Here is a 20,000-nt window from a genome sequence, read left to right as displayed (position 1 = left end):
TTTTTATATAAATAAAGTATCATAATTTATAATAATAAAAAATAATTTTTACAGGAACATTACGAAAAAAGCCCCTAAAGTCCGTATTAATGAATTCGATATAACTGGAAGAAAAATGAATTTCTCGCATATTATTCAGGAAATTAAAGATTCAATTAGATTCCTATTTCAGTCACCTAAATTATTTAGGGTGAAATGTGTTTAGGAATTTATAGCCAAACCTAAATATTTTTTTTATTTGCTTAAAAAAAATAGCATTAATACAGTAAGTTAGGTAAAATTTGCATAGAATGCTCTGCTTTACGGTTGTTGTAAAAAATGGAACAGAAATTTGAATTTTGTTCCCTTTTAAATTTGGTACATTTTTACATTACGTCCAACTCATCATTCACATTCGACACGTCAACTTTTATAGCTTTTCGGGTATGCTGGCAAGGTTAGGGGTGTCTATTCCGAAAGCCGTTCTTAACATGGGTAAATTGGTAGGTGTGTCAGAAATTTTGTGAAAAATAGTAAATAATTCCACCCTGTCTTTCCAAGCTTATAACTCCTCGAAAAATGTAACTCAAGCCCTATCTTTTTTTTTTTTTTTTTTTTTTTTTTTTTTTTTTTTTCAATTAAAGGAGCAAGGACCAGGGTTTCATTAAAAAAAAAAAAAAAAAATAGCAAACGTGGTTTTTATTTAAAAAAGGTTTTAAACTTTGGACTTCACAGGTAAATTTCTAAAAAACACTACTTTTTTATGTTTTAAATTTGAATATTTTATTTATTGACCTTTTCTCTTCGATTTGTGATATATAAAACTTTGGTGAGTAAATTAATTATTTACTTTTTAATAGACACTTGAAAATGGGGTGGGGGTGAATTTAAATTGGAAAGAACATAAAATTTCACATTGAGCCTGAAAATATCGTAAAAATAGAATCAATAGAAAAATTTTGATAGATTTTTTAAAATTTAAAAATTGAAAAATATTGAGTTCATAAAATTCATTACTGTTTTTTAAAAAATAAAAAAAAATATTTCTATTACTTTTAAAACAACTTTAATAGTTTATTTTGGAAGTATAATCCATAAAGAAAATAAACAACCCACTTCTAAAAGAGAAATTATGAGTTTTTTATATTTTATTCGCAGTTTCGTGATAGGGGTGTCAAAAATTCCTACAAAAATTCTGATACATCTATTAGATTGGAGTGTTTATTTGTTGTAAACGTACCCGACAACCTATAAATGTCGACATTTCCAATGTGAATGGTAAGCTGGACTTATGTAAAAAATAACAAAAAGATATACCAAACTGACTTTTTCGTTTAAAAATGGAATTATTTCCCTTTCGTTATTAAGTTTTTTTTTTGTTTAAATATTTTGTTTTATATACATAAAGTACAATTGTTGAATGTTAATGTTTATTATATTCGTGGGGGGGGGGGGGCACAATTAAAAAATTAAGAAACATTAAAACGGAGCGAAATTTAAGTTTCCGTTCCATTTTTACAACAACCGTAAAACAGCGCATACTCAGCAAGTTTTATCGTAATTTATAAGCATAATGTTGAAACACTAAATCCAACATTTTACTTTTTTGCATAATTAATGATAGAAGTATTTTTCTGTTTATTTTCTGAACTTCGTTTAAAAAAAATAATTTGTACATTCTCTTGAAAAAAAGAATCAAACTTTTCTCTACTTTCACATAACTATTTACAATGTTCATGTAAAGCATTCATCTGTTCTTTTTATAATAAAAATTCCGTTTTCAAAGAGAAACGTTTACTGCCAAATTTCTTTAAAAACAAAAAAAAAAAAAAAAAGTGCAAGTTTTCCTGAAAAAAAAAAAAAAACTTTCACCTAACAATTTATGGTAAAAAATTAATCTTTTTTTCGGGAAAAAAATAACTTTTATTGATTAAAAAAATTGCAAAAAATAAAAGTAAATGAATGAACAAAATGCAATTTTTCTTAAGGAATTTGTTCCATTTGAACAAACTGAGCCACAGCAACGCGTGGCCGGGTACAGCTAGTATATATATATATATATATATATATATATATATATATGTTTTTTTTTTAATCTAAGTCTTAATAAATGTAATATGATCTGTTATATATATACCTTTTTTAAAACTAAGTCTTAATAAATGTAATATGATGTTTATATTGTTTTTTTATTCTAAAGTAATTCAAAGTGGGATTCACTTTTATTTGACAGAAATTGAATAGAAAAAAAAAATTTTGTTGTAAAGAACATGGTCCAGGTTTCCACAACAGAAATTGGAAATTCAAAATTGGGTTTGAAGGTTGTGGCTATCAATGATTAATATATGTAAAATAGGCAGACTATTTTATACTGTAGAGATTTTTTTTATTATTTGGATTGCTAAAAGACACCAGTCACAGTCAGAATTAAATATTGTCTGGTATGTGCCAATTTTTTTGTTGCTGTTATCATTTCCTAGTTATATGTTTTATATATTTAATAAATTGAACACTCAATACGGAAATATGCTGTTTGATATTAAAATGAAGTTTTTCATTTGGATTGAACCCATAACCACAAAAACTTCAACTTGCGTTTGTGTGTATGTATGTTAGTATATATATATATATATATATATATATACACACACACACACACACACACACACAGCACAATCATGGTGACACACCGGTTCTCGCCAGATCACTGAAGTTAAGCAACATTGAGCCTGGTCAGTACCAGATGGGTGACAATTTGGGAAGTCTAGATGCTGTACGTACCGCGCCGAGTTGTAAAAATTTCCAGGTTGGTATCAGGGGGCACATTAATTCACTGGGAGAGATGAATCTAGATGAAGGAAACTCTGATGTAAAAACCTGATTAAAAATTTGAATGTTTTCTCTCCAGCTATGGGCAAAATAGCAGTTTGTCTTTAATTGTTTAAAATAGCAGGGAGTTGCCTTTCAGTATTAAGTAATAGAGAAAATGTTTGGGATACTTGTGCACTTTTGTTACCGTGCTAACATAATAACGTTATTTTGAAAGCCATACTTAACATGGGGAGGAGAGTGTGTTTTGTAACTATTCTGTGCTTCCACCTAACAATTTAATAAAAAAACAAGATATCATGGAACTTGAATTTAACCTGAAAAAAACTATTTAAAAATAGTGTGGTAACAAAAGTGCATAAGCACCATGTTTGGTATACCATAAAAAAATAATATTTTCAAAATTAAAATCCACAACTTTTTTCAAGAAAAAAAAAAAAAAAATTAATCTGGTATTTGTATTTAGAAAAAGCTAACATCTGTTAAAGGTTAACCATTGGTTTTCTTTAGAAGATAAAATCCACATTTGCAAGATAAACTCATTAGGGAAATTAGCATCTTCCTTTTATGGATGAGTATTATATATATGTATGTATGTATGTGTGTGTGTGTGCATATATACTTACATGTATATATGTATGTGTGTGCATACATAAGTGTGTGTACATGTGTATCTATGTGTGTGTGTGTGTGTGTGCATGTATATGTATGAGTGCGTGTATATGTATGTGTCAAGTGGAGGTTCAGGACAACTGAAACGATGTTGAAATAAGCAGAGAGCACATACAGCGCCTCAAATTCCCAAATCATCACCCATATGTTACTATCTAGGCTCAACGTTGCTTAACTTCAGTGATCTGACGAGAACCAGTGTGTCAACGTGATTAATTATTCATTTGCCATTGGTAGTTAATAATGCTGACTCAGGAGATTTGTGGTTGGAGACTGCGCACTCTTGCCACAAAAATTTCGTGTCAGGCATCCTTACAGTGAGTATCCACAGCCTGTCAAAACTGAGGAGGCTACCATATGTGTGAATGTGTATGCGTATGTGTATATATATATATATATATATATATATATATATATATATATATATATATATAAAAGTGAACGTGTCTGTGTATCTGTTTGTGTGTGTGTACATTTCTCTACGCAATAACTGTCAATGTTCAGTCTACAGACTCGAAATTTGATATACAGGGTACTGAGATTTGGGAAAATCTTTGTAATCCGTTCTCGGCCAGAAATTTGGCTGTTGAGGGGTCAAAGTTCAACGATTTGGCCTTTAAGAACTCTACCAAACTCCTATGCCAATTTTGGGTATAAACAATTGAAATTTTAGATATAGGTTCCTTGGACATGGATCTAACTTAATAACTTGATTTGAGACAAAATAAATATTAAGGGGTCATAATAGGGGTCAAAGTTTTTACAAATTTGATCTCTGTGGTCTCTACCAAATTACTCAGACAATTTTTAGTCTAAACATTTGAAATTTTACATAAAGGGTATTCAGAGTTAGGGCAAGCTTTTTAATCAGTTTGGGCCGAAAATTTGAGCTACCAATATATAAATGTATGTATGTATGTATGTATGTATGTTTGCATGTCTGCCTAAAACTTTCGACAGAGTGACGAATTTTCACAAGATCAGTATCGTTTTGAAGCTCGACCTGTCGGACGACAAATACCAAAAAATTGGCTAAAGACATTAATTTCTTTACCCTCAACTGGGCACTTTTCTACAGGGAGGGGTCGCTTTTTTCACCGCTATTTTTGAAAGTCATCTTCTCTTTTCGATTGTCTAGCCTTAATTTAAACCTACATCACTTCCGGTTTGGCAGTGGTTGTAACAGCAAAGACGTCATGCTTTTTTTCTTGTTCTTTTCCTCATTCGCGGTACGGGTTCGAGCCGGCCTTCCTACTACCACTTTTATTTTATTTTTTTTTTTGCTCAACACACACCTCCAAACACCAGGGAAACGCCGGGCACCCATGCTAGTATATTAAAAAGTCTGAATGTGTACGGTAATGCCTTTCCATATAATAGGCTTCCTTAACTACTATAGAGAAAAAGTTGGTAGAGACCGCAGAGGTCAAATTTGTTTTTAACTTTGATCCCAATTTTGACCCCTTAACATTTGTTTTGGGATCAAATTAAATTAAAATGTTTGACCCATGTCCCAGTAACCTACATCTAAAATTTCTAGTGTTCAGACCCAAAATTAGCAGAGGAGTTTGGTAGAGTCTGCAAAGGTCAACTCTGTAAACTTTGACCTCTTGCCAGCCAAATTTTTGTCCAAAAACTTATTAAAAAGCTTGCTGCATGTCTGAATACCCTTTATGTAAAATTTAAAATGTTTAGACATAAAATTGGCTTAATAATTTGCAAGAGACCGCAAAGATAAAATCTTTTGAACTTTGACCCCTCGGAAGCCAAAATTAAAGCAAAAAAACGATTAAAAAGCTTGTCCTATATTTGAATACACTTTATGTAAAATTTCAAATGTTTAAACCAAAAATTGGCCAAGTAATTTGGTAGAGCCCACAGAGGTCAATTTTCTTTAAAACTTTGATCTTAATTATGACCCCATAACATTTGTTTTGTGCTCAAATAAAATTATAAAGTTAGATTCATGTCCAAGTAACCTATATCTAAAATTTCAATTGTTTATACCCAAAATTGGCATAGGAGTTTGGTAGAGTTCTCAAAGGTCAAATCGAACTTTGACCTCTTAACAACCAAATTTCTGGCCAAAAATCGATTAAAAAGATTTTCCCAAAACTCAATACCCCTTATGTCAAATATTGAGTCTGTAGACCGAAACTTGACACTTATTTGGTAGGGAAGTGTACACAGACAGACAGACATTTTCACGTTTATAGATATATAGATTGAGTGAAAGTACAGAATAGTTACAAAACACCTTCCTCTCTCCATGTTAAGAATCGCTCTTCAAATATTATTTCAGCACGGTTCCGTAAGTGCATAAGTATAAAAAAAAAAAGTATACTATTTCAATAACTTCCGCTATTTCCGTTTGAAAATATTTCCATAGAAAACCACAGGAAATACTTGTAAGGAAAATACTTTAGTGAAGTTTTCACAGTTGTTTGGAAAAAGCATCTAAATCAGACTTAAGCAACATTTTTCAAAATAGGTTGCAATATTAACTGAAGTTCTTGAATGGGATGTGCTCTGGCGACTTGTGGCATTTGTGCTCCGCTTCATGTAAAAATTACTCCCGACTAACCCAACAAGCAGCAAAATCCCACCACTTAACTGTAGAGCTCCCTAGATGACAGAAAGTCTACTACTTCAACAGCTTCTTCCCTTGAACTGATAGACTTTAAAATCCTCTCCCTGTTTTCTGCTTCCCTGACTGTACTAACATATTGAAATTCAAATGTAATAGTGAACAGACACCTCATTTCTAAACTCCTTACATAGTGCCCCTGTAGACATGAATAGGGTTTTTTTTTTTTTAATTTTTAAAATAAGTCTCATCAGAAATTTTCACAAGAAAATATCACATGCATTAGCAGTCATATTGGAAATAAGGACACAAAGTTGATTTTTTAAAAAGAGGAAGTACTGGTATAATAATAAGGCATGACAACATAATTAATGGAAAGCACTACGGAATTTATGCCATAAGCACTTGTAATTTCTATCATTCGAACTACTATTCTTATCTTGGTTATGTTTACAATATATCGGCTGATAAGAGCTTAAACACATCTTTTAAAACTTGAAAATCTTAATGTTCACATGTACCTGTAGCGCAATGGCTATAAGCATTGATTAATATCAGTTCTAAACGACAATCTTCTGAAGGTCGAAGATTTAATCCTTACTACAACTGCTAATAATAATCGGCTTGTAGATTAATCGATCATTATGAATTTTCCAATACATCTATTTGAGTAAGTGATTCATATGTGGGCTATATTTAGTTTTAACGTTATGCAAGGGGCATAAAAAGGGTCTGGGAGCACTTTGTAAAAATTAAGGTACCTCCAATTGCTCTGTAATCTTAATAGGTATTAGACATCAAATAAATATTCTTCAATCTTCATTTTCTTTGGAGTATTTGAATGGATTTTAGAGGGGCATAATATAAGCATAACCTTCCATTTTAAAATTCAAATATTTCAGATTTGCATTCAATTTCATCCAAAGTCGTTAGATATCAACTAAGTAAAATTCCCTGAATTTTAATTTCTTCTTCAGACCACTTTAGTTTAAAGTAAAGAAAAAATTTTTATGATGTACTTACCCATGACAAAATGAAAATATATTTCAAAAATCATATAAATTTATCAATTTTATTGAGTATCTAAATAGCGTCTATTTCACTTACCATTTTGAAAAAAATAGAAAAAAGAAAAGATAATTTGTACTAGATTTATGTTGTAATGCCTACAAATTCCCATTAATCGCTTAAAACTGATCGTCTTTATAAAAATAAAACTACTTGATTAATTTACATGATTTCTGGAATATGATATTCTTGTTTCATCACGGGTACATCTATCATACAGTTTTTTGTTTGTTTTTTTATAGGAGGACAATTCTGGACAAAAACCAAAAAGTCTTCTTAAAAAAAAAAAAAAAAAAAAAAAAAAAAAAATGAATAATTGTAAATGATGTTATTCATCTCTGTCTCTATATATACACTAGCGAGGGGTACCCGGTGTTGCCCGGGTTTTTGTAGGTGTGTGTGAAAAAACCCCGAAATGTGAAAAAAAAAACAGGTGCCCATGAAAAAAAAAACTAAGCCTTGACGACGCACAGTTGGAAAATAGTAAAGTGTGAAAAAAAAAACAAAAAAAAAAACAGGTGCGCGTTTTTGATTGACGTGACGGCGATAGGTATTCAGCAGTTAGCATTTTGTGGGGGGGGGAGTTTTTAATGAGGTCAATAAATCGGTTTGTTTGTTTTTAAAAACCCGCTTCCTCGTCTAGAAATGAAAGCTACCGTCTGATATGACGAAGTCGACATTGACCAAACGTTACTTAGCTCTCTAGAGATCACTGGCTCTGGGTCTGTGATTAGAGTTGAGTTTCGCTTTATTTTATACCGAAAACCGAATGTAACGCATGCCGATGCGGGAAATGTGGAATAATTAACGTTTGAAAGTCAATAAAATTAAATAGACAGGCTAGCTCCGTGGTTAACTGTGAGATATTACAATTTATAGATGATATAAAAAGTTTTAAGTTGTGAAGCGAGCGAGCGCTTCTCTGAAAGAAGCCTTTTGTGGACATTGAGGAAAAGCGTACATACATACATACATTTTCGCTTTTATATTTATAAAAGATATTGTGTGTCCGAGAGTTTGAAATGGCAGAGCCATTTTTTTTTTTTTTTTTTTTTGAAATTTTACACAAATGTACTTATATGCCTGGGAGTGTTCATAGATAGTTGTTATATCAGAATGCCTCCGGTAAGTATTAATAAGCAAACAAATTTGATTAAAGGAACGGTCCAATTTTGAGCAAAGTTAACATCCTTATACAGCCTAACATCACAGGTGCATTTGCACAAGCAGAAGAGCCCAGCATATAAAATTAATAGGTTCTTTGATAAGACAGAGGTATGTTCGGCATGAATACTTCTGTTTAGAGAACGATTGAGCCATGATACTTGACTTTTACATTTTAAACTTTAATTCAAGTCATTATGTATAACATGTTTCATAAAATGAATAGGTTTTCTACAGTGAAATGTAGACTACAATATATGAAGGACTGACTCACTGCAGGGAGGCATGTGAGGCTTCTTTCTGCTACAACGAGTAGCAGGCAATCAATCGATTTTATTGAAAAATGGGCAATTCCACCTATTTCAATAACAATAAAAGTATGGGAGGGTGACATTGAAAGTGCGAAACATTCATTAATTCTCATTCACTCCCGGCAACGTTGGGTATCATTGCTAGTATAATAATATTAAAAGCAATTATAACATTATATTGTGTTCTAACTTCTTCAAATAACTTTAGGGAAATAATCTTTTCAATGATGTAATCTATCTCTTCTATTCAAAAAAAAAAAAAAAAAAATGTACCAATCACTCAAACATATCAGATTCGAACTTTATTTAACAGAACAAGTGTATATTTTGTTGAATCCATGAGTGAAAGTTAATAGCAACAAAAGGAAGAGAGAAAGATCTTTGAAAAAAGATGGTAAAACTGGAGGAGAACGTCGTTTTGAAAATAGAACGGAAATTTAAATTTCGTTCCGTTTAACTTTTTTTTTTTTTTTTTAATTGCGACATGCATAAAAAAAATCGAAAACTCACCGTCCACATTCGAAATGTCAACTTTTACAGGTTTTCAAGTACGCTGATAAGGTTAGGGGTGTCTATTCCGAAAGCCGTTCTTAACATGGGGAAGTTGGGGGGTGTTTAATACCAAAAGCTTTATCAAATTGACTTTTTTTCGTTTATAATTTAAATTACTTAGTTTTTGTTAAAAATTTATATGAAAAAATCTTTTAATTAAAAAAAAAACAAAAAAAAAAACGACTGTTGAATTTTATTCTTTCGATTACTTTTGACTGTATTGGCGCATGCGCAATTTAAAAAAAAAAAATCAAAAAACGATTAAAAACGGAGCAAAATTTAAATTTCAGTTCCATTTTTAAAACAACCCCAAAAACAGAACGCTCTCGACAAGTTTTACCAATTCATGAAATAATCTTTTTTTTTAATGATGTCATCTATTTCCTCTTTAAATAATTTCCCAAAAGAAATAAATTAGTTAAAAAAGGGAATAACAGAACAACTTCCCTTACTCTTCCTCTATCTACACCCAAAACTTAACAAAAATTCAATGAGCAAAGTTTCTTTCCTAGAATTGCCTGTCCGTAGAACACAGTACCACGAGGCTGCTTCTCAGCTGACTATCACATGGTCACTTTCAAATCTAAGGTAAACAAGTTCCACCATTATCAATCATCACAGGTTTGTCAACGGTCACTAACTCATAAACCCTTATCCTTGAGTGGCCTTTGAGATCTGATAAGTGATGACCCCCCTCTCCCCCTTTAAAAAAAAAAAAAAAGAAAAGAATGGTATTGAAAGTGAAAAAACTCTTGAGCAACGTCGAGTAGACAGAGCTAGTTTTAATAAACTAAAACCATTATTAGATTTGTTTATTAAAGGAATTTTCTTAAAAAAAAAAAAAAAAAAAAAAAAAAAAATGAAATCCTCCAAAACTGCTGACATACAACTTGCACGCATGTAATGAGTTTACAACAACAAAGTGTGCATGTCTCCAGATGAACGCCAGCTGCTATTTTCTGTTTTATCACAAGGCAACACTCAGACTACAGAATTAGGACTTCAAAAATAACAAAATAAAGACACAAAAGAATTTAACGCATATACGAGAGAAATGTTCTCACGAACAACTTTCAGCTCATTAGGCTTACAAAGTTGGATTTTGGTAGGAAACGTGCTTTTTCCTGTCTGCAGACTACATTACCACGAACTGCTTCCCTGCAGTTGACAACATGGTCGTTTTTAAATCCAATCTCAGCAAATATTTATAAACCATTCACATAAATAGTAGAACTTTGTTCATTCCATTTATCGCTTCCAAACGCTCACAAAATTCTTCATTAAACTAACAATTCAACAATCTTACTAATCCTTCCCGAGTATAAGTAATGACTGGGGGGGGGGGCTTTTTTTTTTTTTTTTAGGGTTCCTAATGGAAAAAGACTTGAGGGGGCATTTTTAAGGTTGGTGGTTTTATTTTTGCTTGTTTTCTTGGGTTTTTTTGTTTTTTTTATAAGTATATTTATCCTTTTCAGGTTATTTAATGCCGAATCCAGTGATTTGGGAAGAAGTTCTTATATCTTAAATATTTAATCTTATAGTTTGGTTTGGTTGTTTTGTTTTACAGCATATCAACCCTTTTGAGGTTGTTTAATGTCGAATTAAATGGTGCTTGGTTTGATTGTTTTGTAAAAGAAAATTGTTTTTGTTTTTAATTTTGCAGAACATGACTGATACAAGTAAATGGGTAAGGAAAAAAACAAAACAATATCCATGTTTGGTGCATTTTTGGTCAGGAAGCCAATATCTTCAGACAGCCTGATCTGGTATGCACCAGATACCTAACAGGTATTAAACATCAATTAAGAAATATTCTCCGATTTTCAGTTTCTTTTAGAGCATGTTAAAGGGCTTTTCTCATTTGAAAAATTAAATATTTCAGATTAGCATTAAATTTGATCAATAGACAATAAGCAAGATTCCTTTAATTTCCATCTCTTCACAGAAAGGATACAGAGAAAGAGAAGGGGACACAGAGATAGAGGCGATACAAAGAGTGGGAGGATACAGAGAGAGAGGGGGGATACGGAGACAGAGAGGGATACAGAGACAGGGGGGAGAATACAGAGACTATGAGAGAGAGGAGGGGGATACAAAGATACAGAGAGGGGGGTACAGAGAGAGAGAGGGGGGATACAGAGAGAGAGGAGGGGGATACAAAGATACAGAGAGGGGGGATACAGAGAGAGAGAGAGGGGGATACAGAGAGAGAGGGCACAGAGAGAGAGAGGGTGAGCAGGGTACAGAAAAGGGCAAAGACAAGGAAACAGAAAAGACAAAAAATGGCAGCAAACAGTCATAGACAGAAAATATTTTTTATTAGTGTTTTAACAAGATATTCACAAAATTCACTAACTTTAAACTTGTGCCATTTTATACTGCCATAATATAATCACAACTTTTCCAAGTTTGCATAAAGATTTAAAAAAAAAAAAATTCAGATCTACAATAATTGATTTAAATTTTAAAAAAAAAGAAAAGCAAAGAATTAGTAAATATATAATTTTTTTTTAAATGTTGACAGTCCGTTAAGGTTGTAGAAAATGTTTATGTTAAAGGGGACAGCCAAGTGAAGGCCACCCAAAATAGAATTTAACAAAGAACCAAGAGAAAGGAAGTGCCTTCACAACAACCCAGTCAACAAACTTTGTAAATTTTTTTATTTAATTTTTTTTTTGTTACACTCAACACAACTTCCAACACCCACTTGAAATTTTAACCAATGGGAACCAATTTTTTTTTTTGGTCAGACTAAAATGACAAAATAAATGCAGACTTTTACAAAAAGCAAAGAATCCATTTGAAAGAACATGGACATTTTTTTTTTTTTAATCTAATATTTTTTTAGTCAATACAATAAAGGCAGAGGTACACACACACATATATACATACATAATACATTTCCTGAACTTTTTATTAGTGTAAGTTTTAAACTAAATTTTCACCATTTAATTTAAATAAGTATATAATAAAATATCTTAAAATAGTTCAAGAAGTAAAAATATATTCACTGGGCTCTACCGACAAACGAAATATTTTCGACAAATTTTTTGGACAACTAAATATTTTCGTTTACTAGCCAAATAGAAAAGTTACTAGCCAAATCCATATGATTTTTAGAATATGACATCTTCGTTCTATGACGAGTATGTACAGCATAAAGATTTTTTTGTATTTTTTTTTTTTTTTTAAATGAGTGTCATTTTAAATATACACAGATTTTATTTTGATACTTGAACGGATAAACATTCGAATTTCATCAGATGTTTTTTAAACCGCCTTTGTTAAAAAAAAAAAGAAAAAAGTATATTGTTTGGTTAAACTTTTATTGTTTAAATAATTTGACTTTGTTTTATTAAAAAAAAAAAATTGAAAGGATATTTTTCACTCAGTCGTGAGCTTTGCAAGATAAGCGTTTCATTATTTCGAGTCGCTATTTTGAAAAATCACTTACAAATGCGACTGTTTCACTCGCAATGTAAAGCCTTGTATTCAATTTAGTGGAAGAATTTATCGATCTATTTTTTTAAATATTGCTTTTCATATCTCTAACTTTTCTCAAGTAATTGTTAAAATATTATTGCATGCATAAATATAAATTATCTTTTTCTTTTTCTCATCAGTTTGTTCAAGCTAGGGATGGTGCATCCTACCAGATGCCAAACATTCACCTGTTAACTCAGATATTCTAACAGAGAGATCTTTTTAAGATTCTGACTACCCCTTTAAGTGCAATTGTTTGAATCTCTCTTACACTTGGTTCAGTGGGTATATTTGCCAGGTAGTCTTTGAAATTCTTTTTCATGAGTCCAGTTGCTCCTTGAATTACTGGAATGATAGAGATCTTCCTAAGATTCCAGTTTCTTTCCATGTCATACATATATCTTATTGTATGTTTGATATTTTTGCTATATACAAGTTTATAATTTAATTGCAATTATCTTAATGTATTTTTATCTCTGCCTCTAGATTTGATTTATTTGATACCCTCATACTGGTCATGATGCTATATTTTAATTTGGAATTTGAAATCTATACACATACAAAGTTATTTGTCGCACTGACATTGATATTAAAAGCCCACCTTTTGTATTTAAATATTAAAACGAACTTCTTAATATACTCAGTCATGGATATGGAGTTATTTCATAAAAGTTAACTAGTTTGCATATTCCTTTGAAAATCGAACTGTCATTAATTGAATTTTTTTTTTTTTTTTTTTTTTTTTTTTTTTAACTATTACACAAAATTCTATTCATGTATATTCTCTACACTGCATGAATGCATAAAATTTGATGTGAAAAATTCTATCACACACACACATTTCTTGTTTATCCATGGAACAGTCTGTTAATTTTTGGTCTACTAACTTGAAACATGATATATAGGGTATTTGGACCAGCGTAACGAAATCAATTGGATTATTAGCCAGAAAAATAGCTGTTAGGGGTTCAAAATAAAAATAAAATTGGAACTTGGCAGGCATAATTCGACATAATGTATATACTCTATGCATGCACAAACATACATTTATACATTTAACTATGTTAAGTTGTCAATTTGTTATGGGCATGTGTTGCAAATATTGCATGAGAGCTAAATGTTCTGGTTTCGATTCTGGCTGATGTCATCCAAATCATTTTTTTTTAACTTTTGAATTCACTACTATATATTAGGTACAATATAATAATCAGTAGAGAATTGGCTCTAAATAGGAAATCCGCACAAGTTAAAATATTCAGACCAAGCAACGCACGGCAACCTGCTAGTATATATCTAATAAACAGTTTGCAGTTTCAACTGCAGCCGAGATTGAACTCACTACATGAGTTTGTAGTGTAATTCAAATCTTGTCCGTAGCTGAATACCCGATACTTCGCTAGGGCTATCAAGGGCATTTTTTATCGTGACGCCATCACTAGATGGGTTACCTACCATGGCTTAAGAGACTCCCATCTACCCTTGAGAGGAGGATAGGCAGCGCCAGTTTCTCAACCTGGTTTTTAAATGTTAAGGTTCAAACTAAAATAAATTACTTATGTCTTACAATGGCAAAAACATTGTGAACCTATCAAATACAAGGGACATAACTCAGTTTTTGCATGAAAAAAAAAAAAATTTTTTTTTTGAAAATGAAAATGAAAATAAAAAAATTATTAAAACTAAGAAAACAATTGTGAAAGTAATTATATAGAAACAAAAATTATGGTCTATTAGTGAATAAATAATATCTATATATAAAACTCTACATGTAGGTGTGTTTCCTATAGAAAAAAAATTATATGGAAAACTTAATATTTCATGACTAAATCTTACGTAACTCTTCTCACAAAAAGGCTAACGTTTTCAATTTTGACCACTTAGCAGCAATTTTAGCCGGCTAAAAACTAAATCGAAAGTGTGCTACAGGTCCAAAAACTCTACATATCAAATTTCACCACTGTAGACCAAATATTCAGGGAGGAATTTTATAGAGACTTTTTGTACACACACACAAGGTCATTTTTATATATATATATATATGTGTGTGCTAGACGTTTTCATCTTAAATTCTATGCCATTATGCAAAATGTAGAAACTACACATAAATAGAATTCAGCGTAATGAAACGAATCATCTAATAAGAAACCATAAAAAAATGAATAATTAATTAACATTCACTTTTCAAATGAATATGCAATTTAGTTAACCTTCCTGTAGTCACTTGCATATCCATAACTGAGTATTAATTTTTTTGATAATTTTTAAATAGAAAAAGCTTATGATATCAATGTTAGGGCGAGAAAAAAAAAGGTCTTGGAGCGATTAATCAAATTAAAAAAAAAGTCTCAATCTGGAAGAATTTCTCCTGTCGACACGGATCAAAGTGTAGTATCAGAACAGATACAACACTGATCTTACACACGGCGAAAGTTGGTGAAAACATAGAAAATGTTTTAACCACCCAATTACTTTTGATTCACCCAGTGAATCACGCAATTTGGTTTTCATACTTTATCAACAGAACTCACTGTGAAAATATGTCCATACTCGGACAGAATATGCAGATTCCAACAACATATCAGAAATTCCTGAAAACCATTTCAGAACCAAAATATTTCAAAAAAGGAAATTGAAACCGTGGTTATCTGAAAGCACCGACTCGGAAACACAGCCCCATGGTCCAACACAAAAAAAAAAAAAAAAAAAAAAAAAAAAAACACACACACACACAAATTCTGTTTAGTCACAGAAAAGAAGCAAAAGATAGGAATTCTTTACATTCTATTACACCAGTGACCTGTTTGAATCAGTAATCATAATATTAAAACTAGCAGAGCTACCTGGTGTCACTCAGAGCAAAAATGTAACAAACTATCCCTCTCTCTTTTACGACCCTCTCCTCTTCTTTGTCTAGTCCTTTCCTCTCTCTGTACATACACACACACAACTCTACTCATCATAAGGGAAATAACTGGGAAAAATCAGTTATTTCCCTTTAGTTAGGCTAGAAAACAGACTACATGATAACTTTAAAAGATGTATGTTTTGATAACATTAAATGATATACAAGGTGTTTAATAAGTAATACCCTTGACTATGACAGACATAAACATAGTAGGCCTCTCCACTAAAAGTCATGTGACAAACTGCCTGATGCACAACTGCACCTTGTCCGTTTCAATTCAATAAAAAAAATAAAAAAATGCTGCGCAATGCATAAAACTGGTCCAAAAGTGATTGTATTTTATTTTCCGAAAGATAAAAAAAATAGTTTTACATTTGGAGACGTGCAATTAAAAAAGAGTTGCGCTAGAATAACATTATTATTTAAAAACACATTTTTAACTAAATTATCCAACAGATTTTTCTATAAATTTGATATAAGATATTTCCGCACTAGTAACTTTATATTATTTCTCTGAATTTAAATTGTTTTCTGCATATTCATTTTTCTTTTTTGCAAACTGTTATCCTCATCTTTATAGTTGTTGTTTAACCACATTTTAACCAACTTATCCTCTGGCCTTCTTCAGGTGGTTAACCGCAACGAGATAGGAATGCTGAGTCTTGTAACTGTATCCCAAATAATTACTGCTATGTTTTTAAAATCCTTTGAGATAAGATTTAATTCCAGGTTCATTACGATTATTGTGGAACTGCCCGCGTTTACAACTCCAGTATGCAGTATTCTTAATAGTTGTCGTCTCACCACATTTTGGCCAACTAATCCTCCGGCCTGCTTTGGATAGGATTGAAACTGCTATCTTCAGACAATGCTCACCTGGAATCGTAGAAACTCAACACCTCTAATCACTGCGCCACAGGCCCTAAAGGACGATCATGGTTGGATTTTATGGTCTTATAAATCCAATTTTGTGTTCTTAACTGATCTTCTATTGTTGGGTCTGTACCGAATGGTATTATTTATCATTTTATTTTTTGTAATTCTTTGGAAGGTCAGAGGACGAGTTGGCTGAAACATGGTGAAACAACTATGAAAATGAGGATAACAGTCAAAAAAAAATAAAGTAGATAAAATAAACAAAAAAAATAAAATAAAAAATAAAATAAAAAATAAAAATAAAAAAATAAAAAATAAAATAAATAAAATTAAAAAAAAATAAAATAAAAAATAAAAAAATAAATACACAAATTATGATGCCTTATCTCAAAGGATTCCAAAAAATAATAAAATATATAACTAGTTTTCATTCAAAAAAAGTATTTATAGTTCGATTTTAATTGATTTGTTTATTCGCGAAAGTCAAAACTCAATTTTTGCAGTATTTGATTGTCTCTTGCTGAAAACAATTTTACATACATTATTCTTGTTTTTGCTTTTTAATTCATATTGAATAAAATTCAGTTTCAGTATAAATCATGTTTCTTATTTTTTAAAAAGTTTTATTTGAAAAAACGCAAGTTTTAAGTTTTCTAATATTTTTGTAAAAAGCTCCCATTCTCAACAGTCTGACTGTTCGATATATCTTGCTTGCTAGGACCTCAGGCATGATGCCATTTTTTAGTGAACAGACCTAAATCTATATTTATGTCAATCATACCCCAACTCTCTCTCAGTTGTCTGATCTAGCTAAAATTTTGTATGTAAAATGATTTATATCTCTATGGATTATGTAGTAAATTTCAGCTCTTAACTAATTGTAATTTACAGGTATTTGAACAAAGTCAGGTGTAAAACGGAGCCTGTTGAGTATCACATACTGATCCGAATTTCGTATTTGAAAGGACACACATCACTGGAGACTTTTGATAAGAAACGTATGGTCACGATACCCCATCATATGATCTTGTAAAAAGCTGCCACCGTGACTTCAAACTTTGTCGTAAATCTGCTGAAACAGTTCCCTGACTGGATCACCTCCTTCCTTTCTACCATTGACACTGTCAATCAAGTTGAGCCTGCCATTTTGGAAGATAGATTAGTACAGGGTCTGTGGAAACTATGATTCATAACAATTTGCATATGTGTAAGGTGTCTGTCCGTAGGATTCCCAGGTTGCTAACACCTTTACAGAAGCAAGAATGCATAGAGTACTTGTGCATAATTTTGGATATGTGCAACGAACAAAGTTTTTAAAAAGACTAATTACATAGGATAAAACCTGGGTCTATTACTATAACGAGACACTAAAGCTTGTGATGTTAGGCTTTATGAGGGTTTTAACTTTGTTCAAAATCGGACTGCTTCTTCTTATATTGGATTTTTCGATCATTAATGTTTATCAGAGGCATTTCGATACAAAATCTATTCAGTAGCACCATTTGTATGAAATTAAAAAAAAAAAAATCCACCCAGCCATTCCAAGAACAAACTTACACATGCGCACACACAAATGCGTGTACGCACACACACACGTGTGCACACACAAAGTGCTTTTTATATATATATAAGTATATATAAGTAGAGATTATCAGTTAAGATTAAACCTCCTCTTCTTTGTTCATAAAAATGAATTTGCATAGATAAAAAAAAAAATCAATGTTCATACATGATTTTTGAAGCCAAACACACTTACTTTTATTTACTTTATGTGTTAAGCATTTAAACTAGCAAAGTAATAATGAGCTGGAGAGCCAACCAGCATATACGTTAACTTGAATTTCAAAATGCATTTAGTGTTAACACTTTACAACAGTTTCACGTTTTTCATCAATCATCAGAATGTATATATATATATATATATGACTACTGTATTTTATCACATAAATATATGAAAATATAATTTTATGCATAAATTTTCAGTATCTACTTCAGTGCTCAATACATAGGTAAAGTTAGTTAGTAATATATATATATGGCAATTAAGCTACACAGATTATTCTGCATTTTATTCTCATGCAAATTTGTCAGGCTTATAAGCATTTGCACGAGAATGAAACCCGGAATATTCTGTGTAGCTTAATTGCTATATATATTTTTACTACTTACTATATATATATATATATATATGTTAGTAAATTATGAAAATAATTATGGCAATTAAGCTTAGGAGTTTAAAATCTTTACTTAAAACAAAAGTTTTTTTGTTTTGTTTTTTTTAAAAGATTTTCAAGAGATCCTCAATTTTGGGTCAGAAGTGTATATTCATAAATGATAAAATAAATATGGCAATTAAGCTACACAAAAATGCACATGTTTTATCTTTATAAAAATTGTCATTCTAATGAGTCGTTACAAGTATGAAAAACAAAATATGCTGTGTAGCTTAATTGCCATATACATTTTCAAAACTTACTGTCTAGCTGTACTCGAACATTGAACACTGTTGAAGTAAATACTGAAAATCAATGCATAAAACATCTATATAAAATTTTGTGTAGATACATAAAGTTACTCATGAAATTATTACACACACAAGTTGTGTACATCGATGCCGCATGCACATGTATTACGAAAGTGAACTAATCAATACTTACAAAGGCTTTGCTTCGCGTCCATCCGGATGAAATAATGATGCAGTGGCAATTATACAACCATGGGTAACTACAAGAGAATCAAGATGAAACGTTATTAGCTGACAAAAGATGGCATCACAAGTGGTTTTAAGAAGAAACAGAAATGATATCTGCTCTAAACATTAGTACAGCATTGACTGGTTTTGTTTTGAGAAGTGAAAAAAAATCCACACCCCACACCCCCGGGTATATATTTGTGTGGGTTGGAGATAAAAAGTTGCACTTTTTTTTTTGTGACTCCAAATAGAGTGTAAATGCAGGCATATGCAACTGTGTCAGCATACTAGTCTGAGAGGACAGAAAAAAAAAAAGGAGAGAAAATAGAAACAAAAAAAAAAAAAAAAAAAAAAAAAAAAAGAGAGAAAAGAGATGGGAAGAAAAAAGAGGGGAAGAAAAAAAGACGGGGAGAAAAAAAAGAAGAGGAGAAAAAAAAGAAGAGGAGAAAAAAAAGGAGAGGAGAAAAAAAAGGAGAGGAGAAAAAAAAGGAGAGGAGAAAAAAAAGGAGAGGAGAAAAAAAAGGAGAGGAGAAAAAAAAGGAGAGGAGAAAAAAAAGGAGAGGAGAAAAAAAAGGAGAGGAGAAAAAAAAGGAGAAAAAAAAGAGGAGAAAAGATATAAAGAAACAAGGAGAGCAAAGAGCGAGAACAGAGGAGAGAGAGAGAGAGCGAGAACAGAGGAGAGAGAGAGAGAGCGAGAACAGAGGAGAGAGAGAGAGAGCGAGAACAGAGGAGAGAGAGAGAGAGCGAGAACAGAGGAGAGAGAGAGAGAGCGAGAACAGAGGAGAGAGAGAGAGAGCGAGAACAGAGGAGAGAGAGAGAGAGCGAGAACAGAGGAGAGAGAGAGAGAGCGAGAACAGAGGAGAGAGAGAGAGAGAACAGAGG

The 20,000-nt window shown here is 31.5% G+C and overlaps 1 protein-coding gene across 50 annotated transcripts in view; it reads right to left on the bottom strand.

Moving 5' to 3' along the window:
• LOC145249698 (uncharacterized) overlaps positions 1 to 20,000 on the bottom strand; it is a 369,665-nt gene that overhangs the window by 162,217 nt on the left and 187,448 nt on the right. For all 50 annotated transcript variants that reach the window (XM_080111510.1, XM_080111534.1, XM_080111516.1 and 47 more), the window contains exon 4: positions 19,084 to 19,150. In XM_080111510.1, coding sequence (XP_079967636.1) covers positions 19,084 to 19,150 — 67 coding nt within the window. The remainder of the gene's footprint in view (positions 1 to 19,083; positions 19,151 to 20,000) is intronic.

Source organism: Euprymna scolopes, chromosome 28 (assembly GCF_053919585.1).
Source record: "Euprymna scolopes isolate OS-2025 chromosome 28, ASM5391958v1, whole genome shotgun sequence".
Taxonomy (NCBI): Eukaryota; Metazoa; Mollusca; class Cephalopoda; order Sepiida; family Sepiolidae; genus Euprymna; species Euprymna scolopes.
Note: the sequence above shows the minus strand (reverse complement) of the source record. Positions and strands in the feature narration are given on the sequence as shown.